The following is a 27,341-nucleotide window of genomic DNA, read 5'->3' as shown; positions in this document are numbered from 1 at the left end:
CATCTGACTATAAATGTTTGTCTTGTGTGGGAGGTCTTAGTATAGTAATATGTATTAGAAACTTGATATTTTTCCAATCAAGCCTTTCCACTTCCATTTACATATATTTAATTGTAAATATTCATTTTCCTACCTGAAGCACTTTAAATAAATGTACAATAAACACATTCTACACAGAAGGGGAGCAAATAGCTTAGGGGACTTGTGATGAGCCCCAGAACTGCTCCAGCCTCCACATCGCTGGTCGGGAGCAATGCAAGATGATCCCTCCTCACAACTTGTGGGGGGTCTCATAGACCAAGTTGGTGATCTCACCCTCGTTTCACCTGAACCGGGATCCTCCCCCCAACCAATAAATCGTAATTGACGCAAACTGGCATCCGTGCCAGCAGAAAAGGTGATGGCTGGCAAGGAGATGCCCTCTCACACACAGAAGTGGATTTCTTCAGAGCACAACCAACTCCAGTTTGCAGTCGTGTCAATATACGCTTCTTTCCCGAGCACTGAAACGCGTGGGCAATAGAACTGGTATACTCTGTAACTGGAACTTTATTTAAAACAGAACCGTGTAATGCACAGAAACTCTCAAGTGAGATGTCATCATTTGACCTCAACTAAACAGCGCTGTTCATCACGGTCAGCAGCGGCAGCGCGGCCTTCAGGGGGAACACGCTTCAGCCCCTTGCAGCGGCGAGGCGGCAGGGAGCCCGGAGCTGCCACAGCTCTCCCCGAAAACTCCCCGGGTACGCGGCAGCTTTCAGTGCACACAGACCCGCACCACTGACACACCGGGGCTACAGGCGTACCGAAGGAGTGCTTTTGTCCACTGCTGTCACCTAATGCATAGCTGACATAAGGTGCATTGTGAGTTCCCCAGATGTATCCAAGAGCCCCAGTTTGTGACAGAGAACTCTTTTTTTTTTTTTTTTTTTTTTTTTTTTTTTTGTGATGGAAAGCACGTTTTAGAAAAAGAGGAAGAAAAAGTTTTCCAGTCAGGATGCACTGATCGAAGACAACTGAAAGAAGACTGGAAGCTATTCTTTCCAGAGAAGGTTATGAAACCAAACTGATAAAATGGGTAACTGTGTGAATAAGCATGAAAAAAGCAGGGTCTTATCAGCTGGTCTCACAGAAGATATAAGTTAGGAAGAAGAGATAGGCATTCACATACTCAAACCACTCTTCAGGCATGATCCAGAGGCAGTAAGCTTCAAGGTAGAGTACAGGTAAGCATGAAGCATTGTAAATTAGTCATACTTGAAGACTCCCCCAAAGATATCCTGTACCGAATTAACTGACATCTTGAGTATTACTGCAGTCATACTGACCTCCTGCTACAGTACACATTAATGATTTAATAACATAAAATTGGTGAGTGTTGTTTATGAAAGAATGCTAATAGACCTGGGCAGATATGCATGTCCTTTGTACCGCTTACAATGAGAAAGTGATGCTTAATTGCTACAGTTACATTAATAGCAAAATTAAAATTTTATTTTCAAATCGTTGGATTCAGTGCCAAACTAAGAGGATAATGTTACCTGTTCACTTATGGGGCAATCTGGAAAAGACTAAGAGACAACATCTTATGCTTCATATTTACACTCAGATTAACTATGAATTAATTTTATGAATTGTTGTAGGGTATACTTATAAGGTGAAATTAAGATACCATTTACCTTAATACTGGCCGATTGAAGTCAGAGGAACTACAAGAAGAAAGAAAATACTTCTGGAGAATAAAACAAATAGAGTGCCTCTTCTGAAAGTCACATACAGATTTTTCTGCATAGATTAAAACTTTTATCGTGACGGATCATAAACTATGAAGTAGTTCTTCTGTCTATCAGAAAATTCTATTTTATGTGTGAATTTCATGTCTTATACATGAGGACAGATAGAACTCTTCTACTGCATTATTGGAGACTTATCAAAAACAGGATGCTTTTTTCTTGAGAAGATGAAAAGTACAGAGATAAGCAGGGAAATAAAGACTGAAGTTTTAACCAATAATATTTTTGTGTGGTTATCAGAGGAATGTAATAATTAATCTTTTAATCATTCTGAAGATTGTGTGAAATCATAATATCTCATCTTTTCCAGCCTCAACCTGCCATTCTTGATCTGAATTACAAACAATAAGAAAGGAGATGATTTAATGAGCAACTTTGTCATGTTGCCATTTTGCCTTAGTCAAAGGCAAATGTCTAGTTTTGCCTCTAAACTAAAATGGAATAGACTTATGTTTCAACTATGCTCACAACTGAGGCAAACATGAATAGAAAAGTTAGGGCCATTTTAGAGCTAGAACCCCGGTGTCTTCACATTTTCATAGAGACATAATTAAATACATGCTGTTAAGAAGAAACAGTCATTTACTAGAAAATAAAATCCATGTTGGGAAGAAACACACACGTATGAAAAGAAGTCTAAAATTTGACAAATACTAAACTAAGTGCAAAAAGAAAGATTTCAGTCACAATGGCAATAGATATGTTCTTATTATGAAGGAAAAAAATGTCAGCATGATTTAATCATACTCAATAAATAGGCACTTCAATAAAGTATATATTTACACTGGCGTTCTGAATGCTAGGGCATCACAAAGTAGTATGGCTTTATTACAATGGATGGAAAATGGCAACTACTTAGAACCCAGTGCCAACATGGATTATAACACATCCAGTGAGTATTTTGTTTTTCAATTATTCATAGAAAATTTAATCCTGATTAAGTATCCTTGGGCAGGAATTCATGGGTAGTTGATGACTGAAACCAACATTTATTTGAAATGCTTCTGTTAATTTAATCTGTGTATATGGCTTAATTATGATTGAATCCTCAATGTAACAGAAATGAATTATATCAGGATTAAAATTCTAGTACCACATCACCCATTCCATTTTCTTTGCCTTTTTTTTTTTTCTTTAAAAGATGCAAGCCTGCTGTTTTAATTACCTTTATGTTGCTATGTCTTCTAAGCCTCAAATACTGTTCAGACCTTCATTACTGGATGAAATTTTTAGTTACATTTATTTTAAAAAAACGCAGATATAAACCCTACTTTCATTCCCATTAAAACTTTAACCAGTATGATCATCAGTTGCAAAAAAGGCTTTTCTTTTACACCAATAATAAAGGAAAGTTTCTTGCAGTCAGTTGTGAACATTTTACATGTGTTTTCTAGAGGACTCTCCCTCTTTTGTTTCCCCTTCTTTTATACTTATACATAAAATGCATTTTCTCTAAAGCATGAAAATAAAAGAACTTTTACTCATCGTTACGCATCACACCAATTTCACAACTGGCCTATTTCAGACTTGTTTGAGCTTGTAGATGTTTTAAGAACTGCATTTTATAACACCTTCAAACCTAGTATTGATATAAAGTAAGGACATTTTTTTGTGTCTGTGAATGGGAGAGAAAAGATTCATTGTACTTTTCCGTGATACAGCTCAGCACCACGTGCCACACATAAACAATATTTATAAAACTATTCAAATTATGGATTTTTCCACTCCACAACACTTTTAACAGATTAATCTAGGGACTTTGTCAGACCAAAGGTCTGTGAAGTGCTCTGATATTATGACTCAGTTTTCCAGTGAAACCAATGTATCACACACCTGTGAGAAAAATACCTGTATATTTAAGTCATTATTGCACATTTATTACATAATGTATTCTTCCTAAACATCTCAGAAGTGATGTCGATTTTTATGTCCAGAGGATACTGTTAGTGGCAATGTCACTGATGACAGTGAAGATACTTCCCAATAGAGACTATGAGATAGAAAAAGTCTGTAGAGGATAACCATGGAGATGCACTGACAGAGGATAACACCTATGGTAATAATCTAGAGACAAAAAAAAAAAAAAAGAGAGAGAGAAAAGGAAAAAGTAAGTGACACCCCCCCCCTCAAACAACCCACAATAAATTTCTATCAGCATACTGTGTAAGTGCTTGAGGTTTAACTTTAAACCTTTTAATACTGCTGCAGATACAAAAGATTTGAACATGAATCTCAAGTCCAGGATTCAGACTCTCACACCTGGGTGTTTTTAAATCAGTGGATAGCCCTGGGCAAGTCACATAACCCTTCTGGCAGTCTCTGTTCTGGGGAATTTCAGACTTGCAATTCACCACCCATGCAGTTTCACAAGCAGAGGTGATGTTTAGATATTCTATTCTTACAACAAACAGAGTGGGAAAAAAAAGCCTGGAAACACTTTGCACTAGCACAATCATGGAGCTGTGAGGATAGTGATTTATCAGTCTCACTTAGCCAGACCTCTTTTCAGTGCAAGTCTCATCTGTAAAAGATGTGCAGGGCAGTATTTATCAAACGCATAAAGGTAACTACTGTTTCTGAGAAAGCAAAAGTCTAAGTTTATGTACAGAGAGTCTTTTAAAATACATGTTTTTCTTAAATATGGTATTTATTGATCATGCATTTCTTTATTGTATTGAAGTGCATTTAAAGAAGGAAACACAGCTAAATTATCATAATGTAGGAACTGCAGCTGCACACAATAGTTAAACTTGCTCAAATGCAAGAGCACAGCAACTGTACTCTCCCTTCAGTAAGCTCAAAATCTCAAAATATTGCAAAAATTTCCTTTACTGATCCTACCTCTAGAGATTGTCTTCCTGCCCTGATGATGTTTTCATCAAGCAACAACAGAAAGTCTCTTCATTAGTAGCTCTAGAGGAGTCTTCTTTTCCCCCTAGATTCCCCCCCCCTTTTTTTTTTTTAATCAAACGTAGTATTTCATTTACTATATACTTTTAGTGGAACCTTTTTCCTTCCCTCACATATCCTCTACACAAATAAAAGCTCAATTTCCAAAAATATTTGCATACAAATGCACAGATGGTTACAACCATAAAGAAGAGAAGCAAACTCTACCCTGGAATGAGGTAGTCAATCACCTGAGAATAGTAGTGCACTTTATCTGAACACGGCAGGCTCCACACACTAGTTCTCTAATTCCCAGTATGTTTAAGCAACCGAGAAACCCAGTGAGTCCACTTTTGTTTTTAACTGTTTAGAGCTTACAAACCAAACTACATATTTGGACAGATTTCTTAATCTAAAGAATACAGTTCAGCTACAGGTTCCCTGACCTATTTAGCCACATAAAGCTTTTAAAGGATGAAGACTAAAAAGCAAACAACAACAACAAAAAAAATCCACTGATTTATCTTTCTACTAGCATTGTTAAAAGAATCCCCAAAGTATTTTTAATTAAAAAACAAACAAGCAAGCAATAAAACAAAAACACCCCCTCCACATTTTCCTTTGACTTAATCTCCCCCTCTCCCTCCCTTAACCTAGAAATGATTACCCTTAGATGATTCAAACCCTGTATGCCTTTGTAAAATATGACTCACATTAGCATCAATGAGAGCTGTGTGACTAAGACTTTTCAAGTTGCTTTGGGGTCATAAGATTAACAGCCTAAGAGCATGAGTTTGCTAACAAACACTGAACATGAAGAACAACTACTATTCAAATTCCATCTCTTTTATCTTGCCTGTACATACCTTTTCTCTTTGATATTCTCTGAATATTACAGCAATGGTTGCAAGACATGGGTGGCACAAAAACCAGAGAATGCAGGCCTGAAACAGAAGATGAGTATAAGTTATAAAATGACTACATGCCAGCTTAGAAGAAAGAGATGACAGTTAGAGGAACTGCATTTACATTTCTGTCTATTTTATGAACCCATTGCTTAATTTTCAATGAACAGAACGAAAACCACACAATGGAAGGTGGGATTTCTGTTTAAAAAAGCTCTATACTCCTTGTCAAATTAAAATGACTACTCAGAATATGATGACAAGGTGCAATTTAATCAAACCAGACACTTAAACATTAACTTTCTTATGGAAGAAAAGTTTAGTGCTTCAGTCAACTGCATGCCACAATGATATTTACAGAAGAAGGGATCAGTTTCCCTGATGCAACCCATACTTTGGCAAAGGTGATATAGAACTCCCTTTTCAGCGTGCTTCTCTCCACTGTGATGATCTGGTAAAGACCAGCAGCCAGTGACAAAGCCAGGCACACTCTGAGGCCAATAAGCAGTCCGCTTGCTAAGCCATGGTATGAATGGTAGCTGTGGTGATTCGTATCTTCAAACTGCTCCCAAATTAATAAAAAGCTCTGGAAAAGAACAACAGCAAAGTACATTTAGAGTAAACAAGGTTACACTAAACCTCAATTAATCTTCCCATCGCAGATTAAATTATCCACACAACTGGTCATGCTCCGCTCTGCTTGCTGGAGACTGCCACGTTACACAAAAAAACCCTAGCCTGAACTGCTTTTTGGCACTACCTATTAGTCCAAGTGCAACTGGCAGGAACAGAGTCTCAGTTCTCACATTCCGTAACTTTTAGAAAGTTTGACAAGTTAAAGTTTCCTCTAATTTGGATAGAAGGAATGTGGCACCTTAACTAGATGATTATTTTGGATCTTATGCTAAACAGTCAGCCTACTCAGCAGGAAGCCCACTGAAATGATTCCACAGAGCTACAGGGAGGTGTGTCCTTCCACTTGGGATCCACAACCTGTAAAGCTTGTTTCAAAGGCAGGCGACTACGCCTTTTCTTTCAAACTCCTAACAGGATTCACTTTTCTTTTCAAAGATGGGGAAGTAAGAGGGTGGTGCTGCTGCCCCTTTTATACAATAGCCTAAAGGCTCAAGCATTCACCCAGGTTGAACTTGGATCTCCCACAATTCCCTTCTTTGCCTAAAGGATATCCAGCTCACATCTCCCACCTCCTTGAGAGTGCCGCAACTGCCAGGCTATACGCTGTTCTTGGGTGGGCCACTCTCCACCCCTTCTATTGAAGCTGTGCCACTGTGGAGAAAAGAATTCAACATCAGCTAGGTCAGAAACGGCGAGCGCGCCTGACTCTGCAAGCAACCGGCTCAGAAACCTCCTAAGGTCTAGGAAAGGGAGCATCACAGGTTCCAAATGCCGTTCCAACATCTGGACAAACGCTCTAGCCAACAGATAACTACATGAAAGACAGTAATCCTCCTTAACTCTCAGCACTGTATTCATTTGCTGCAGAACCCGATTTTGTAGGAGCACTGTGAGAAAGAATATTGATAGATTCTCTATGGAAAAACAGACTAAGAAGTGCCTAGTTTCTGAGTCTTAGCTGGGTAGGAGGCAGGCGCCTACTTGTTGCCTGAAAAATGGGTCTTGCTGAAGAATACCTTTTTAAGACTTTGGGAATGTTAACGTTATAAATTAGAATACCCATAAAGTTTAGACTCTCCCAGCATCATGTAGCAGCTGAATAGCATTTTAAGACTTGAATATACACTGGAATCCAGTCCAGCTACTGCACACACCTAACTTGCACTTAGATTTCAGGTGCCTAATGAAGCAGGCTTTCTGAAGAAAGGTAGGCAAATTTGATTTATATGAGTGAGGTAGCTCTGAAGGCCTTCAGAAGCAGACATTGTATGCCTCAATTTAGAAATCTAAAGTAGTCAGATTCCTTTCTGAACATATTCAAAGGCTCTCTCACTACATTAACTACATAAAGACAAAAAGGTTACTGATACCAACTTAAAAAAGTGTAATCCACCTGTGCCTTCCAAAGGTGGGAGTCCTTGAGTCTCATCAGTCGAGACAGGACCATTTTCGCTTAGAATATCGTCAGAGAGTACTCTCATGCTTTTCCCCTCTCCTACCTAGGCCATGACACAGCAAGCATGACTGCTGTCATTTTAGTCACTCCTCAACTACCTGGATGGAAAATGGAAGGATAGGAGAGGGACAGACGTGAAGCATGCATATCTTGAACATCACTGATTACTAGTAAACAATCTGACCAACAGGCTTCAAATGTTCCCACCATAACACTCTATTTCTGAGTAACTCCAAGCAAACATTTTCAAATGATCAAATTACTTGACTGAGAATTCTGTCAAGGAGTAAGACTGAAATAAGACTAAATGGCTCCTGAAACCCTGAGATACAGCACACTGTTTGGTAAAGTTGTGTCTACAGCACTAGTTTTGGCATGAAATTGATGAATTCCTATCACAGAAGTTATTTCAGACCAGGTAGAACATGCTTGGGCAACAAACAAGGGTTCTACCACTTACAGAATCACTTCAGTCTTGTACAGAGCATTTTCCCTTTTGATATTTACACTTGGGAATAGCCAAAGTATTCCCTGGACTGGCCATACACTGTCTGAGAAAATAAAAAAACCCAACCACCTATGTATAGAATCTTCCTGACTAAAGCATGCACCCGGGGGGAAGAAATATAGGCTGATGGAGATGGAACTGTGATACTGCTTTAAGAAGAAACTTTAGGTAAATCCCAGGGATAGCTTAACCTTAAAGAACAGAGCTCATGAGGGTTTGAATTTTCCTTAATCTACACCAACAGTAACAGCAATGAAGGAAGCCACTTTCATGAGAAGATGACAAAGAGCTGGAGTAAAGGAATCATGAGAACAAAGTCCAAATCCTCATGGGAAAATAGTGTCTGACAGCAGGGTATGCTCTGGACTAGCCCTTTAAAGAGTGTAAACAACACAGGAATCAGTTGATCAAAGACTGTGTGTAGTGACAGCAATGTAAAATCACAGAAGTTCAGCTTCCTTCAGTTTCATTAGATTATTCCAAAATAAGCAGAAGGCAGAGGCATTAGAGGCAGAGACGGAACCATCAGTGCAACACACTGGAAACTCAGACAAGGTGAACATGTGTCATTGCTCTTACTATGAGCTGGGACTGTTCTCACCCACCAGAGAAAAGCAGGATCCTATAAAAGAGAAATCTGTGCTACGGAGTGTTCCTAGGTTACAACGGATTAGGTAATCTGTTCTCAATGAAGGAAGATCTTTCATAGACAAGCATGATCTCGAAGTCAAAATCTCTTCGGCTGGCTACGCCTGAGAAATTAAGGTCAATGAGCCCTGAAGTCCCTTACCTTGACCACAGAAAGGCATCTATCAGCTCACTTAGCTGCAGTATCAGGAACAAGCTGAAAAAACACCCAGACACCAACCTGCTGAAGTGGGTATCAGAGACATTTTTTTGTTGGCAGTGAGCAGAACTATGTTTGAGCTCCGAGAAGAAATCGGGGGGAAGTTCTGATTGTCACCCAGAAGGACAACTCTGCTTAGACTGTAGACAAAAGAACTGGATGAGCTAGGTAGCTGAAGAGCTGACTGGCACTAGCTATGTCCAGCATTAAAGTCACAACTGCATCTTCATAAAGGAGAATGACCACCTTCTTGTTTACATAATACACTGTTCAAAATGCCTGACTGCACTTGCACATACTTCTGACCTATCTTGGTTCACAGTGGACAACGACCACTGTCCAGTACTGGTCTTCCTCTTCAAATGCTAGAAGAATGTTTGCCACGGACATCATCCTGATGTTCCAGATAGACGAGTTGAACCTCCACATCCATACAATGAAGAACCAGACACTCTTCTTTTTTGTCATGAGGAGACAATTATGGTAGAACCCCTCCTCCCCTTCGCTATGCCAACACCGACTTTATGGCAAGCCAAGATAACATATCAATCTCCAGTAAAAGCAGGTTCTCATGGGACAAATAATCTCTGAGAGGCAAGCGGGAGGGGGAAGCAAAAGCGAAATTAAAAGTAGCAGCAAGGCAAAGTGGATTAACAAGCTGCTTCTAACCGTATCTAGTACTTGGGTATCTGATGTCATGCAATAACTGTACAGTAAAAAATGGTTTAGATCTAAGGTCAGAGGTAGAGCTCACTCTGAGCACATCTTTGGGGTGTACCCAAGAACCCCTGTGAAGCGTGACATCTTATGCAGTAAGATTCTATGTCATTTTGGCCAGGTTCAAAGTGATCAGCTATCTTTCTAGAATCACTGCCTCCACTCCGATCAGCTCTGAAAGCTGAAACTGCTCAGGTCTATGTGATGGGAAAGGCCTGCCATCAATAAAGTTTTGAACCAGGTTTGTGTCTCAGCAGCAGAGGGTAGAATCTTTAATGAATACAGAGAGGCCTGGGAATCTTTTGTTCTGAGGCTGAAATAAAGAACAAGTTAAGGCAAAGGGAGATGCTGAATTGCAGACTTGTCCCTCCTTTGAGATGCTACCTCTTCGCAGCCGCAAAGACCACAAGAGATTTGCTGACTAGGAGGCTGTGTCCACCCTACACTGATGGTAACCTGTAAACACAGTCCGGGAAATTGCTGGTGTTTCTGAAAGAACAAGAAGAAAGAATCCATAGCATCAGTACAAAGAGGAGAAAAAACCCTCAAAATTTGCTGAGTAATTTGAACTAGTAGCAGGCAAACAGGGTCAGATAGTTTGCCAGTCAAAACTGCAGTTAAGTTGAAGAATAACACGTTTTCCCAGGCTGTCCACTTGCTTGACTTCCCTGAAGATGAAATACGGACAGGTAGTGTAGAATGTCAATAAAACTAACATGGTTCAATCTCTATCTGTTGCGTTAGGGTAATGCATGCGGTTTCCAGCACCCTCCACAGCAAGTCCTCAGAACATCTCTTGATAATCCACGTAAGTCTGTCCAACCTCCGGCATGGGAGGAAGCTGGCTCTCCCATAAGAATCTCTGGGAAAGAACAGGACAGAAAGGAGGTTATTCTAGGTTTTTAACCATTAAAAGTGTTCATTGATTGCCGTGTTACAGCAGGTCCAACACCCTAGACAGACCAGTGAGCAACAAACTAATCCAGAGAATGAAGTCTTGAGCTCACCACCTTTGATAGAGGCGATGCAGTCTGGATCCTGCTCCCCTGAGCTCAACAGCTGCATTCTGTATTAAGGAGAAGAATCTGGCAGAAGGTGTATTTTGTATGTACTGAACCATGAGATGGAAAGCAACCTCTCCAGAAGGGGCAAGGATACTCTTGGTGTCAGGGAACTTTTGCTGGAGACAGCAGACACTGAGATGGGGGTGCAAAACCACCCAGGCAATGACATACTCTGATATCCATATTCTGTTCCTACAAGACTCCTGCCAAACCTGACATTCCCAACGGGACCAGGCGGAGAGATGTGGTAGAGCTGTGCCTTCGTGGTGAAAAGTAAGATAGCCAACTTTGTGCCAATGCTCCAGTGGTGCTCAAAGAGCCAACACAAATGTGTAATGGACCAGTACTGGGGGAAGCAGCATATATGTATGACACCTGCCCCAATTTTTACCACAAGTAACAACCAAAAAAAGATCAAGCTGATGATACTGAGTGTCCTTTCTATGTATAGTAAAAAGGAAACAACAACAAACAACTTTCCAGTCTCAAGTGACAGAGTACTAACACACCCATGTGTATGTACAAGTGGAGAGGCATGAATAAAATTAAATGCTTTAGAAGTCTTCTTTACTACCAGCATGTAAAATTTCTGGTGCTAGACGGGCATCAAAGCAAGGTGGAATGAACCTATCTTTAAATTTCAACAGTCCCATTGACCTTAATAGCCTTTGGTTTATATTCTTAATTAGCAAGAAATGTCAGCTCCCAGCTACTCTTAATGTTTTAGCAGTCCACTTAGTTTGGAAGCAGCACTAATTACAGATACTACTCAAATGGCACAAAACCTTCAGTATAATCTCTTCCTCATTACTGTCTCCAGTTTCTCCCTGCTCTTCTCTTTCTCAATGGCTTTCAGATTCTCTTGTCTTTATGCTGTGATTTAAAAAAATTTGTTTACAAAAGGCACCACCAGGGTTGGATTATCTCCATTACAATTTACTTTTAAGTTACTGGTTTACTTGACTTTCTAATTTATACTAATGGAAAATATTTGAATGAAATTATGTCTCAGACCATTTGCAAGACCAATCCTGCACATGAACCTTTCAAGAATTCCCTTATATTGATTGAAAAGACCATTAGACATCCTATTTCGGTGGTTCTAAGAGGAGGACACTGAGGATTTCAATTTTTTTTTTGGTGACAGAATTTCTCACAGCAGCTTTTCTTGTCTTTCCTCTCATGCTGCTTGTTGTCACCCCCCACAATGTAGTTCACAACCCCTCAGCTGTACTGATTATACGACCACATTATAAATCAGATCAGTAAAATGACTGTGTTGAAATATCCTCCCCCCCCCCATCTAGATCATTCCACTGATCTGGTTTACAGTATAATGCTATGAACTATTGGCACAACCAGGAGTTTGGAAAACTGTGGGAACTTCTTAAGTGGTTTTACTGCTGAACAAAAACATACTGTGGAGCTACACCTTAAATTGTTGAAGTAAAGAGAAGGTGTTGTTACCCATTAGACATACTGGGTGCATATTATGCTGTGGGTTTTTTTTCCAGTCTTGATACTCCCTCCCTCATAAAATATTGAAATTAGTTGGTTCACAGTTCTGTCATACTTAATAGCAGCTGTATATTTCAGTATAAGAATGAATATAAAATACAAACCTGTGTAACAACAACTACTACAGCAATGCCAGTAGATGTTGGAGTGGAATCCCACTGAAGAGGTCTGCCATGAGATTTCTTCATTCTGCCTATCGTCCAACCCATACACAGACTCAACAATAAATATAGCATTTGTATCTGTGAGACTATGTCACACACTATTGAAAACAAAAGAAAAAATGAATAGAGTCACAACAAAAATAAAGTTTTTTCTAAAGCAAAGAGAAATGTTCTATATACCCACAAATGAAGGATGGACATTTATGCCTCTGTATCACCTTTAGTCATAATTTTGATGATAGTTTGACTAGCTGAGGTTGCTTTGCCACAAAATGTGGATATTTTGAGTAGTTTCCAGTGACCAAACAGATAACTATCAGCTTTCTTCTAGTTATGCTGCAGTTCTGCAACAACACGGGCACAGTGCCACATCCTTCCAAATCCCACTCTTGTGTCAAAGAAGTCTGGGCTCAGGAGCCCATCTGCATAAATAGACTTATAAATGCTAAAGAACTAAAATCATATGTATGTTAATCACACTGCAAATATGAAACATGATGAAATGAACTCCTTTCTTTGCTCTGAAAAACTTTTGTTCAAAAATCAGATAGTTGCATTGTACTTAAAATTAATTGCACTTTGTCTTAAGGATGCAGTAGCTTGCAACAGAAAGCACAAATATTTAGGACAAGTTCCACTCTCAGATACTTAAAGGGGAAAATATAATGAATAACCCTAACACAAACTTCATTTGGAGCAACAACTTGCCTGTATTTCATTTTACTAAATGCAAACTACCTTTGCCTCATTTTGCTATGTCCATTTTTTTTCTCTGTTTGGGAACAATTACCACATATTCTATAAAGTTACATTCTTAATCAGCGTCTCAAACCTGTGTTTGAAGCTGTATCTGAATAAAGAAAACTTCAAGCTAGAATGTATTAAAGCCTTTACTTGTTAGCCTCGCTGAAATACTACTGACAGTAGAAAGAACTGAAGGTTTCTTTTTGGGTGATCGTTAGCTTTAGACCTGATAAGTTTTTGACTGAAACTTATTGAACAATTTTTATGTTGGTGTTTGGACTTCAGAGTAAACTGGCTCATTGTACTGGCGTAGCAGTGATGTACAAGGAAAATTGATTCTTATATCATGTAAATTGCAAATTTGGTTCAGAAACTAGAGATTGGGCACTACACACAACAACGCTTTCTTTTTCACTTGATTAATATTTTAGTTCAATTAAATTTGTTCCTTATTTGTAATTTTCACTTATACTATCAGGTACAAGAAAAATATTTTTATGTCACGAAAGCAAACTTCTGTTTTTATACAACTGGACTGTATTATACAAGATAAATGTACTTCCACATTTACTAAAAATATTGGCACATAAAATGTTGCCACTGTACAGAGATTAATATGCACACAAGGGAAGTGTGTCAAATGAAGATCAGCTACAATATTTCCCTGACACTTGGCAATACTAGCAAAATATGGATATAAAACAGACTTCAACACGTTATTCCTGGGATATTTTTGGTATTCTCACAGTTTATATGCTTAAATGCTTCCTAATGTATTCAGACACCTTTCCTGTTTAAGAAATGACAAGAGCTTTTAGTAAATACAAATTTGCTCATTCTTTAATAAAATGAACTGGCACTGACTTTGGGCAGAATGATCTTAGAATTTTTTTTACAATGCTAGCTATGGAGACATAGTACTCACTAGAAAAAGTTCTTACGTGAACCCAAGGCATGCCAAACCAGTGTCACAAATCCAAGCTAGAGAAATGACTGAACAAATCTGGATGTTCTAGAGAGCATTTTATTTTCTGTCACTCCTTAACATAACTTGCCCTATAGTTATAGCCAGACATCATTTCTCAATCACATCTTGGATATAGATACTGCTCTGCTTCAGTGTGGCAACAATTCAAATGGATTCCCAGACAAAATGGTATAAGATAAAAATTCAGTACCAGCTTTAATCTTTGACATCTCGTACACCTTGCCAGAAAGTAAGAAAGTTGAGAGAAATTTCTAAAATTACAACAATCTCATGATATCCAGGGTCAGTGTAAAGTCACATGCTACTGAGCTGATACCATATTTGTCTGATTTCATCACAATTCATCTTTTTTGGCTGTTCAGCAGGCATAATAATATTCTTTGTTTTTTCACATTTTGATCATACCGAAAGTTAAAAGATCACTATTTGTGATGCTTTTGAGTGCCAGTATTATTTGTGTGATTTATGCGATTAACTTCGGCGATAAATTAGACTGAGAGTCAGGTCTTTATATGTGGTAAAGACTAAATGATGGCAGGAAAAGAATAATTGCTTGGGATACTATCTGAACAGGTTTCTAGAAAGAAATTCTGGCTCCACTGCAGTCAAAAGAAATTTTACCATTTACTGTTAACTCGGATTTCTGTTCTGATACAGGAAAAATGGTAGCACCTTCCATCTTCAAACTATACTACTTGCTATCAGCCACTCTTCAGAATTGTAACTGACACTGAAGCTTTCCACATTTCTATTACTTCTGCTCTTTTACTGTTTTGGGAACCACGAACCTTAAAAACAGTAGGAGAGGAAAACGCTCTTAGCTGAATTCAGTTATTAATTAAAAAATACTTTGTTCTTAATAACCTTTGTTTTAAGCAAATAAAAGTGGGCTCTTCACTACAATATATACACAGAAAAATCTAACATGCAGCTACTCTCTCTGAAGTTCTGGCTGGGTAGTTAACACTGGGTTTCTCACTGGGGAGGAGTTATGACTACCTCCATATTCTCTATTTAATTTCATTTCAGGAGACGAGAGAGAAAGTTTAATAATACAGTTGCTGGAGAGGCTGCAAGGAGCTGCTAACTGAAATGGTTAAAACAAGAAAGAGGCAATTACTGCGGTGCCAAGTGCCATCAAGAGGCTGTTAATTCCAACTGCAAGCTTCAAAATGAACTCTAGGAAGGGAAATATTTTTCTATATAGGCTGTTACTCTCCAACGCTATCTCATTACCACAGTACTACTTTCTTGGGGTGCTTCAAGCCAATCAAAAGGCAACGTATTTGCTTAGAAAGAACCCTCCACTACTTCAAATGTGAACTACAGAAAAAAACCCCCAACAACAATGTTTAACCCTGAAGAATCCAGGAGGAGTAAATTAGTGCATTTTGGGAAGGGATGTTATAGGAATTCAGTTCCAGTGAGAACTCAGAATATCTACGCCGAGTGGAGAAAAATGCTTTGTTAACATCAATTCTTTACATAAGCATTTTTTGCATCACTCTAATCGTATCACTTGTGCTGTAAAACACTTACTTTTTCATTATAACCAATGTTAAATTTGCTAGTGAAATGACACACTCCATAAAATGTTACCAAGTTTCCTAAAAAGCTTCGCTACTCTAGATCACGCAAACTCCAGAAAACCCTTCAATGTATTGAAACATTTGCTCATGTGATAGGCATGTATTTAAGTATTTGTAGGAAGGAATCTTCAGACATGAAAATCCTTTAAAAAATCCTAAACAATATCACAATTGTATAACTTTAAATACAGTTATTGTAAACATCCAGAATAAAACCTGTTTTTCAGAAGAGCAACTTTTAGTATTTTATATTAAAAATCCAGTGATATGGTCCAAGATCATAATACAGTCCAACAACAGCATGCGCTAATGTATTATACAGATTAATCGCTAATGTGTGATACAGATTAATGCGCAGGAATATGTAAGAAACAGTAGACAAGCATACTCACATTCTGCCAGACTTCCCATAAAAGGTGCTCCTACTCCATCTTTAGAATAACTGATAAAAGAATAAAAAGATGATATTTTCAAGTGAGTGAGTCTTAAATGTGTATTCTCTCTTAGAAGTACATTTAGGCAATGATGTAGTTCTAAAAAGTCAGTCCTATGTTTTGTCACAAACACCACAGGAAAGATCACGTACTGATCTTTACAACACAACGTTCTTCAAGTCTTAAGACTAAAAGCAAAAATAAGCAAAGATACCTTGAGAAATGCAGGTAGTTGGCAAAAGCTGAACCAGCCTGCAACAGTAATGCAACTGTCAACACCTTTAATACAGTATGCATAGGTCCACGCTTCTTAATTGTTTGCCATAGGGACTGTGCATATATGCAAGCAGTTACGAAGTATGCTAGGACAAGCATGAAAAAGAATTCATGTAATCCTGTGAAAAAAAGAAATACAGCTTAGGTTTTATAAAGAAACGTTGTTACTAGCAGTAAACAAACAAAATATGTTTTTTTAATATAATCACTGGGAAATACTTAGTAACTGTCACCCAAAAGTGGTAGTACAGATAAAATGAGTAAATCCTAGCCTATTTTATCCAAGAAAGTCAGTGAATTTTTTCAGAGAGCTGATTATTTGATCTGATAAAGTATTTTTTATTCAACAATACCTTTTCTGAGTGTAGGAGAGATTCTGTTCAAATACAAATAGCTTTGTAGCAATTACTGAAATAGTATAAAGTGGCATACAGTTTCTTGATAAACAGAAAATAATTGTAGCCCGTTTGATCAGTCAGAAACATATTTATTAAAGGACTCATTGTCCTGGTTTCAGCTGGGACAGAGTTAATTTTCTTCTTAGTAGCTGGTACAGTGCTGTGTTTTGGATTTAGTGTGAGAATAATGTTGATAACACACTGATGTTTTAGTTGTTGCTAAGTAGCACTTATCTTCAGCCAAGGACTTTTCAGTTTCCCATGCTCTGCCAGCAAGCAGGTGTGCAAGAAGCTGGGAGGGAGCATAGCTGGGGCAGCTGACCTGAACTAGCCAAAGGGGTATTCCATACCATGGAACGTCATGCCCAGTATATAAACTGGGGGGAGTTGGCCGGGAGGTGCGGATCGCGGCTCGGGAACTAACTGGGCATCGGTCAGCGGGTGGCGAGCAATTGCATTGTGCATCACTGTTTCCCCCCCCTTCCTTTTTTTTGTTATATTCCTTTTCATTACTATTATTATTATATTTCATTATTACTATTGTTAGTATTATATTTTACTTTAGTTATTAAACTGTTCTTATCTCAACCCACGAGTTTTACTTTTTTCTTTCCTTTCCTCCTCCTCACCCCCCTGGGAGGGGGGAGGGGGAAACGGCTGCGTGGTGCTGAGTTGCTGACTGGGGTTAAACCACGACACTCATTTTCAGCTCTTTTTTTTTTGTCTTCAATTTTTAAAGGCACAATCTGAGATGAGAGAAACTCAGAACAGACTTCTGTTGAATCTGTTTAACCACTGGGTGTCACTCTTCCTCCACATAAAGTAGTTAGTCCAAGAAGCACAGCTGACCAAGACAGAAAACTTTTAGATAAAGAAAAATTGAAAGAAAAATAGCACAGAGAACACTAATAAGTTCATGGAGTGGATTTTTTTGCACCAATCTTAAAAAATGCCTAAAGTTTTTGGTATTATTTACAAAACAGAAGTCCTCTAATTTTCAGTCTGGCAGTAGTATGGTAAGATGCTTCCCTGAAGACCTGGATCCTGGAAATCTTTTCTATTGTCCGGAAGCTTTGGAATCCATCATATGAGCTCCCAAAGGGTCAAAGCCAGTGAGCTATAAGCAAAAACGGGTAAACAGACGTTTCTCACAGAAAACTTATGTTTTCCTTCTCCAGCCTTCCTTGAAACCAAGTGGTGCCCACAGAATCACATTCTGAACAATGTTTTTCCTCCAGCAGCAAAACAACTCTGCTAAAAACTTCCAATCAGCTCCATCCAGAGATTAGAAACAGAGCAATTATACACATTTCAATATCTAAGCTGAAAAACATTAGAACTGGATGAGTTCTGAACAGTTGCTAGTACTACAACTTCTATGGTGAAAATTAATCATTTTGGACATACATACAGTGAAATGGGAGAAAAAGAACATAAGGTAACAAAGACTCATAAAACAAAAATTTCAGAGCCGCTCTGCTTCTCTTGTATACCTATACAAAAGCATGATTTATGAATGACAAAAATATGCATTTTAGATCAAATCTCTTATTCTTTCTTTCACACTCTATCTTTCTGCTTCGAAAGACACCCACTGAAGTTGGCAAGGATTCTGTAGATAAGTTATTTCTCGCCATGATGAGTGGGTACACATGGAAAACTCTTTAGGAAAATCAACTAGCTTTTAATAAACACTAAACATTTAGGATAGAAAGCTTCTTCCAAACAAAGACAGACTGTGGATGATTGGCTTGAGACCAAAAGGATTTAAGAGAAAGTTGCACTGAAATACAACTACAAAAAAACCCAGAAGGGTAATTTTCAACCTGTCTTTTTTAAGTTTCCCGACTTTCAAGTAACCTAGAGTTGACAGATTAAATAAGAGATATGTGCCTTAATTTGAAATACCTAACTTCAAAGATGTTCAAAATGCTGTCTACCTGGTTAGCTGCCCTTACAAATCCTCGATTCCACTGGTACCATGTCTCATGTAAAAAAATCCTACCATATAAAATGATAAAAGATTACTTGCCAGGGATCAGAAGCCAGGCCCCCTCCTCTCTCAAGGCAAACATCTTAATCACAAGGTTACAGTCTCAAGTTCTTTCCTATACCTTCCTTATAGTCCATTTAATTTGAAATCTCCTGTGTCAGGCCACAACTTTAGTAATTAAAGTCAAGGACGACCTAACTAGAACCATCTATAACTGTAGTTTTTAGTTGGCTGAATGAAAGAACCAATAAATGAAGCTGGATCTTCTCTCTGATACCCTAACGTTCTAAGCTGCACACCTCTATGGATAAAAGACAAACATTATTCCCCAATGGTGCATTTAAAAAAAAAAAAAAAAAAAAAGGAAAGGAAAAAAAGAGAGAGAGAGAGAGAGGAGATCCTCCTCAGTTCTTTGAAAGTAGACACAGGCATGTAACTTCAGGATTCATGGCAGCAATGCAGGTTTTAATTCTGAATAAACAGATGTGTTCCTCTGCAACTGTGGAATACATGGCGTGTACAGCTCACCCTGTTTCCTACTTGTTCGATCTACATACATGGATCCAACCTATTTACACACCTCCTTACTCAGCATGCAAGCTGTTCAGAGTTCTGCTTCCAAGTGCTCACAGTCTTCCTACAAAATTAATACAGAGCTGAGATGCCTCTCTAGGAGGTCTGTACACCACTTTTAAGGGCCACATGATGTCTTATAGCTGCTTTGCCCCTTGATTTAGCAAAAGAATGCTATTACTGCTTTTTGAGAATAAGTAAATTAACCTAGAATTCACTTCTGGATACAAAATTCACCAAACAAAAACTGCCAACTAAGTTTGTAGATTAAGAAGCACAGTTAAGAAGTTAAAGAGACAGGTAAGTCAATTTACGAGCCTTGAAAAACGGATGATTAACAATGCTACTTTCTTACAGATTCTGCTAAATGTTTCAGTGAATATTTTCTTCCCTTCAAAAAGGGAGCTGCCTTTGTTCCCTCTATATCCTCTTGAGACCGAGAATGACAGCAGGGCATATGATTCTGCGCATAGCCGTTAGGCTCATTCTGGGTATGTAGGTTAAATCTGTATACAAAGGCAGACTAAGCCTATTGGGCCCTTCCCTTACAACAGACCTAGGTTAGTGACATGTTGATGCGGCCTCCGAGAGCAGTGAAGCTAAGCACTGCAATGAAGCGTACATTAGGTTGGTCTGGATTGTCCAAAGTATACAATTTTATGTAGGCATTTCTCTAGCTGCTGTCTTGAGTCACTTCTAGAAGTTTTTCTTTACACATTTAAGGATTTAAAATTGCATTTCTTAAATAAAATAAAAACAGGACTGACAAATATCTTATCTGCGGCCTGTGACTAAGATACTTAGAAAGACCTAAACATTGAACTGAAATTGTAGTGGCAAAATGCTGTATCGTGCATGTATTTGTGTTGCACAGAATCAAATTTTACACAGCTAAGGAATTTCATGAATTCATTAAAATTAGGGATTAAATTCACATTCAAGCGGAAGCTTACAATTTCAAAATGGGAAGAATACCTCTCAGCAAAGATGTTAACACTAACTTTCCTTGTGTATCTATACTCCCAGTTAGGCAAGTTTTGGAAAGTCAGTCTAGAGAAAGGGAAGGATTTTTCTGTAATGCCAGAAAATGAATTACAGTTTACTCTCCGTGAGAAAATAGAATATGAAATATAAGAGACTCTGCTATCCGTTCCCCGTACTTTTCCAAGCATAGTAAGTACTGATTTGTTTGGGTGATCAGATCCTTAACTTACAAATCTAATTTTAAGAAAAAAAATCTTACCAGATTCCCCTGCGCTAAAGTGATCTAATGGATTCCCTTCTGCATCTGGGTTTAGTAAGACCATTTCAAACTGAATATCCTCGGATTCAGAATAATTCTCCTCGCAGGTAAACTTGTCTACATAAAACACATACCATGTTTCCGGATAAGGAATCTGGGACACTGTCAGATTTTGCTCTGTGTGGTTCACAGTCACTTTGGAAGAAAACAAACAAACAAAAATAGGAGTAAATACTTGATTAGTTTGTTTTTAGAAAACTCATCTTTGAATGAAGATAAAATTGAAATCCACAACATCATATACAGGTTATAAACTACATGCAGTACAAAACAGTCTTTGTTTTGAAAGCTAGCCATAACACCAGAGACCAGACTTCCAACTTTTTGTTTCAAAACTTCCAATCTTTTGTTTCAAATAGGTGCAGGCAAGGGTTAGTGAGGATACGTACCGCGTTCCACCTCTCAGCTTTTGGGTTCGCTGGGAGGGCTCCCTTCTGCCAGAAGCCAGTAACTGCAAACTGTGTCTCCTATGCTTAGCATGCTTCCATCCTCTAGTACAGCATTGATAGGACTAGCTATTCTGTATTAGCCAACATATACTTCTGCAGTATGAAAAATACCTTTGTGAAATTTATTCTACACTGTTTTCAAAGATATTTAGAGCACCAAACAGGAACAGCCACGTGTGAGCTCGGTGAACAACAGCGTGCCTGCTTTAAAGGTGCAACTTCGCTTATTTTACAGCATCTTCCCCAAACTGTAATAGAATGAATTTCAATTGACAGCTAAGGGCTGAGACCATCGTCTAATAAAATTGCATATTTCAAATCACATTACATTTAAAACCAACTATGTAAGAGACTGACGTTTCATCTGCTCACTGATCTTACCACTATTTTTCCTAAAAGCAACTGTTAACCAAGCACAATCTCTCCAAAATAAACACTTGCTGCAACTGAAATCTGTGGCTCTGTATGTTTGGGTGAAACTGCAAGAACTGCAAGTACTGTTACACTGATTACTGAACTCAAGTGCTAATCAGCTTGACCATAAATGAAAGCCATCTCTGTAGAAGAAGTAACAACATAATGACTGGACTGTAGATTAATTCACCTTAATAGTTTAAGATGACAACAGCTAAGGATGAGGAAAGAGAAAAATTTCATAAAAATCTACAAAACAAGCTATTTCTGTTTTTTATGCAAAGGCCTTTCTAAATGAAAAAGCTGCAAACACACATACAAAACAACCCTTAGCAAACTCACTATCCCTAAATATTTTGTAGACAAAATTTAGAACTAATTTCTAACTTGAAGCCTATCTGTGAAAAACACTTATGTAATTTAAATAAATTTGTTTCAACTTCAAGAATTTATTTTCTGTTCTCTGAAGGCATGAACTGATCAACATTAGGATCCAGGAAGAAACGTATGACAGGTTTCTTTGCAGCAATTGTCATGAAGTACAAATTTGGACAATACACGAACCAGGAGAAAAAGTGTTCTAACACAGGCAATTTGTCTTGTTTAGGTAATGGTAAGTATGCATTCCATTCTGGAGCTACATATCTTATCAATCAAATACACAAGGTGAAACAGCTCCCTTCAAAAAACCCAAGATTTTTAAAAACACAGATTTAGGATTTCATATGATGCTTAATCCAAATGAAAGGCAAACTGCAGCTGACAGAGGTGGCTTTACTCTCCATCTCGACTCTCAGCTGAGTTCTGATAGTGTTATTTGCATCAAGACTAAGGATCACACAGAGAGTGTTTAATCAGTTTTCCATCAAATCTGCAAGCTAACTCACAGCAAATGAAGTAAGATAAACTAAAAATGTAATTGCTTTTGCCTAAGATCAGCAAAGAGATGCAACTCACCCTGTGGTCACACAATTCCTAAACACAGTAGAAAAAAGCGAGTACACTGCTGGGACAGACAGGAGTGAGGGACTGACTGCTAGTCATTTCAGCAGCACTTCATGTTCAGCTCAGATCAAGTGTAAGGGAACTACATCCTTAGAAGTGACATCTGGGTAAGATTTCATTATGACAATGTTCCAGGAAATCAATTTGTTACTCTAGGGATTCTGGCCGCACAGAGGAAATGTATTTAAAAAAAGAAGCTGTATTCACTTAAGATATATTTGAATGAAGTTTCTAATATTAATTTAATTTCTTAAACCGAGATTTATGCTTTAAGTAGGTTTTGTAATATTACGATCAATAAATGGTACAAAAATGATTATTTCAGTGTGTTTGTCTTCCAGTTACATAACTGAATGCTTCAGTGTTTTACCGTTCTTTTACATTTAGATGGATACTCTAGTTAAGCTTTATCCTGATTAGCTCATCTTTGATACTGTATTAAAAATTTTCTAACATGTTCTGTACATCAAAGTGTGACAGGTTTGTGCTATCATGAAAATATAATTTTATTTTTGTTTTCTCGTCTTTGAAAAATGCCATTTCCATGGAACTGGGGAACGGGAGCCTCTTGACAAATGAGAGATGTTCCTTCATAAACAAGACAACAAGATAACCTACATATTCTGCACTCAAAAACATTTGAATGTGAAATTCAGTAATGAATACCAAATTACTAAATTAAAGGGTGAAAGAACATTACATGATAATACAGGCAGGTTATAAAGTAAGGCAGCATAACAGACTAATTTTCACAGATGACCTTACAAACAGACCCCCCCCCCCCAACTAATGATTATGAGGTTGCGAAAGGAAAAAAAAAAAAAAAAACAGAGAAAAAAGCTTTGCAGGTACAAAATTACCCTTTCACTGTGTACTTGGGCTACATACTCCCACCTTACAAGCATTCACTTCAGAAGTTTAGAGGTAACTGCAGCAGGCTCCATCAGTTTGCCTCTGATTTTTTTTCATTACATTTCACTCACAATTCAAACTGTACATTTGACTGTTCCAAACATTTAGATTCTCAAGTTCTTCAGTTCATATTACAATGGTAAATTCTTTCAAATACTCAACATAATCCTTTTTTAGGGAAAAGTTTGAGATTAAAAAAAAAGCTTTTACTCCAAGCAGAGTTACAGAAAATCTCCGTACTGAATGAATACATGAAAACTTTAGCCAAACGCGCACTCTTTCTGAGTTGTGTACAAGTGATAGCATGAGACTAGAACTGGTCAAAAAAATTTGGCTGTTTGCATTAAAGTCATTATTTCTCAAGGACTGTTTGTTTTCTAGCAGTATACCAAATCATAACTTGCAAACAAAGTCTTCTGAAGTGATGCAAACAAAGCAATTTTATTTCCTTGTAATAATTTTTAATTACAGAAGGCCGAAGTCCTGCTTTTACTTAAGTTGATGCAAAGTCCAAATTCACTGAAATAAATATTCTAAATACACAGATAACTTAACAGGGTTCTAAATACACAGATAACTTAATTCGTAAGGCGAAAGAAATAGCAACTCACTTGTCAGCTGAGCTTTAGAGAACTTCTCTGTACAGCTGTGATCTTGGATACTGTTCTGCAGCTTCTGCCATTCCTGTGCTTGAAACAGGTGAAGCCTAGCTGCTTTTGTCACAGCTACTGCTACGTTCTTGATTCTGACACACAGAACAGCATGGTCACCTTGATATTTAAAAAATAAAATCAACTACTCTGCCTTGATGTCAGTTACAAACAAAAAGCCAGCGTGGCATAGATTTTTTTATAAGTAGCAGCACTAAAGCTTCACTTTATTTCTTAAACTTGTACCACTACTTCCCATAAAAGCCTTTACACTCTTTCAGAAACAATTTCTATACATGTCATTAACACAATACTGCATGCACAATTCTCTGCGATGGTACTTAAACAAACCTTCACCATAACCCAAATGTCATTAACCTTCTCTACTACAAACAGCCTTCCCTCCCCCCTCTTTTTTTTTTTTAACAGACTTCCAGACCACCTTTTTTTGTCCTTCCTCCCACCCCAAATTTTATTTTCTCAAGTTCAAGTAAAGACAGTGCCTCAATCAGTCTCAATAACTGGTTCAAAGTCTAGTATTTTATGAGCTTTCTAGCATGATTATGAGCATCACAGGGTAGCTCTTGAGTCTAATACCAGAAGAACTTATGTGAATGGACCTTCACGTTATGGACTGATTAGAGCTAAAATACTTAATTACAGATGACAGATGTCAAATTGATACAAAGAAAATCAAACTTCAAAAGTGTTCTCAAATGTGTCAGTCTACCTATAGGCTGCATCTTGACATAGAGAAATATTTTAGCCATTTTAGAACTAGCTCATTTGACACAATTTATCTTGTCTGGGTAATTCTACAATCCTCAAACTTATTTTGATAAATTCTTTCATTATATATTGCCATAGACTTTCTTAATGTAACAGTATCTAAACGAAAAGATAGGATTTAATGGAGAAGAAAAATCGATCAGTACTGCAAGAGCACAAACTCATTCAAATTTAAGCAAGCTTTGTATGTTTTTTTAACTCTCAGATCAATCTTCTTTCCCACCTAACCTAGGCACCAGCTGGATGTGAGTCAACAGACTACTACTAGCTTCACATAAGGCTTTGCCAGGAAGGTTTGCCTGTTCAGAGCCAGCTGCAAGATAGTGGTCCTGCAGTAAAACCTCAAAAAAAGTGACCTCCTGGATCTGTAAAATGTTACATGGACTACAGTTTACCTAAGTTGCTAATAAAAGATTCCGAAAAATTAACAGAAGGTTCTAAAAAAAGCCCATATGGCTTCACTAAGACCCAAAATATATATAGTTGTGGGCATTCATGCAGAAAGAGGAATATTTCTAAGGAAATATGCAACATCAATTTGTAGAATAAATTATATCTGAATGACTAAACCACTCATCTTGAATCTTAACATTCTTTTCTCAGATTTAAGCAGTGCACTTTTTTCTTTAGATCTATTTAGAGTGCTTCTACAATTATCTTCTAGGACAGCAATAATTAACTGCTTTCAAGTCACTCCACAAGCTATCCCCACTCTATCATCTCTCATTCAGCGCTGGAAGGTCACATTCCAACTCTTCTTGGCTTATGTCACATTTTCCTTCATCTCATTAGATTTTTTTCTTGCAAACGTTTTTGTTTTCCTCTCACACTACTCCTCCAGTCTGGGAGGAAGCCCGTGCAAGTATTATCTTCATGGTTGTCTTTTGAAACATTCCACAGAATTCTTCTGCCATGAAGCTAACTGAAAGTCTAAGCTACCGAAATGCCGAGCACATAGGAAAACCATGCTGACCAGCACAGCCTCATCATATATGGCACTCACCATGCTTGCATATCTCTTTTTGCAAAGTAAAACTTCTGTAGCAAGGAGAGTAATTTCCAACCTGTATCTCTGCAGCGGCCATTCCAACAGAAGTCTAGCCCACTGCTAGGTGTCTTAACTAACAGTCCCGAATTATTACTAAACAAGGAGTTAATAACACAAGAAAGAAAAGCCATTGGGAATAATCAGGTGAGAATTTACATTCTGATGCACGGTGACACTAAAAACACCCAGTGATGTGAAACAGAGACATGCAATGCTAAGCACTGCTCTCATTTGGTGGAGTTCCAGCAGGGAAGGAGAGATGCATGTGAAAGCGAAAATGCCTCTGCTCTCCCAGATACTCCCGCCACGTCAGGCTGTGGGACACGAAGGGAGGCACAGCGCCGAGTACCCACAACAGCACTTTTCCATTCTCTGACAAACAGCGACGCTGTTCACGCAGTACGGCGGGCTGCTACCAACTCCTGCTTCCCCTGCCTTGCTGCAGTCCCGCCTCGGTCCCGCTTCTGGCCGAGCTTCCCATCACCCCTCCGGCGCTGCCCCAGGCTCCTCACCGCCCGCAGAGCGGATCACACCTGCTGCACGTCCCGGCGGAGGGCGGGATGCCCCCGCTGCCCGCCGCCGCTCCCCGGCCCCTCAGGCCGCCGCCCGAACGGCTCCCCCCCGCGCCCCACCGGCTCCCCCCCCCGCCCCGTTTCAGGACGGCGAACAGGGACGGGCCGGCCGGGCCGCGGAGCCCCTCGCTCCCCCCCCTTCCCCTTCCCCTTCCCCCTCCCCTCCCTCGGACACCCACCGTGGAACTGGAACCGCGCCACGGGCCGCCACGGCTCCAGCCGGGCGGCGGCGCTGGCGAAGCCGCCCCGCAGCGTCTTGCCCCCGGCGCCCCACCAGCCGGCGGCGCACAGCAGCCACAGCAGCCGCCACCTCATCCTCGGCCCCGCCGGCGGCGGCCGCCGCTACCCTCCCCCCTCGCCCGCGCTGCTGCCGCTCCCCCCCCCCGGCCCGCGCCGCCGCGTCACGTGACACGACACCCCCCCCCCGGGTTACAAGCGGGCGCGGGACAGGCGAGCGGGAGGGCAGGAGCGGAAAGACAGCCAATGGGAGCCGCGCGGGAGGGAGCGCGCCCGCCCTGGGGGCGGGGCCGAGACAGCCGGCCCCTCCCCTGCCACCGTGCTCTGCACCGCCCCTGCTACAACGTGTCCGTTGCTAGGTTCGGCCGTAAGTTGAGACCCAGCGTCGTGAAAGGCGACGGTCGCCGTTGAAGGCGGAGGCAAAGCCTTAGCCTCTTCCCACGGCGTGCCCGCGCCCCTGCCGCTCGCTT

At 39.3% G+C, this 27,341-nt stretch overlaps 1 protein-coding gene across 2 annotated transcripts; it reads right to left on the bottom strand.

Annotated features, from left to right (window-relative positions):
* Positions 1–478: 478 nt before the first annotated feature.
* GPR180 (G protein-coupled receptor 180) lies at positions 479–26,949 on the bottom strand. 2 transcript variants are annotated; one of them, XR_007768063.1, is made up of 10 exons: positions 26,814–26,949; positions 24,187–24,345; positions 20,736–20,930; positions 16,467–16,647; positions 16,211–16,260; positions 12,438–12,595; positions 5,982–6,173; positions 5,549–5,626; positions 1,680–3,857; positions 479–847 (listed from the first exon to the last, which is right to left on the bottom strand). XR_007768063.1 is itself a non-coding variant. In XM_050914476.1 (9 exons), the coding sequence occupies exons 1-9, from the start codon at positions 26,947–26,949 to the stop codon at positions 3,699–3,701; spliced, it is 1,308 nt and encodes a 435-aa protein (XP_050770433.1). In that variant the 3' UTR covers positions 957–3,698. The 2 variants fall into 2 exon arrangements, 1 of the variants encoding a protein (XP_050770433.1); XM_050914476.1 differs by lacking the exon at positions 479–847 and having other exon boundaries at positions 957–3,857.
* Positions 26,950–27,341: the final 392 nt, after the last annotated feature.

The sequence above is a fragment of the Gymnogyps californianus genome, chromosome 1, assembly GCF_018139145.2.
Source record: "Gymnogyps californianus isolate 813 chromosome 1, ASM1813914v2, whole genome shotgun sequence".
Classification (NCBI taxonomy): Eukaryota; Metazoa; Chordata; class Aves; order Accipitriformes; family Cathartidae; genus Gymnogyps; species Gymnogyps californianus.
This window is presented reverse-complemented; position numbering and strand designations above follow the sequence as displayed.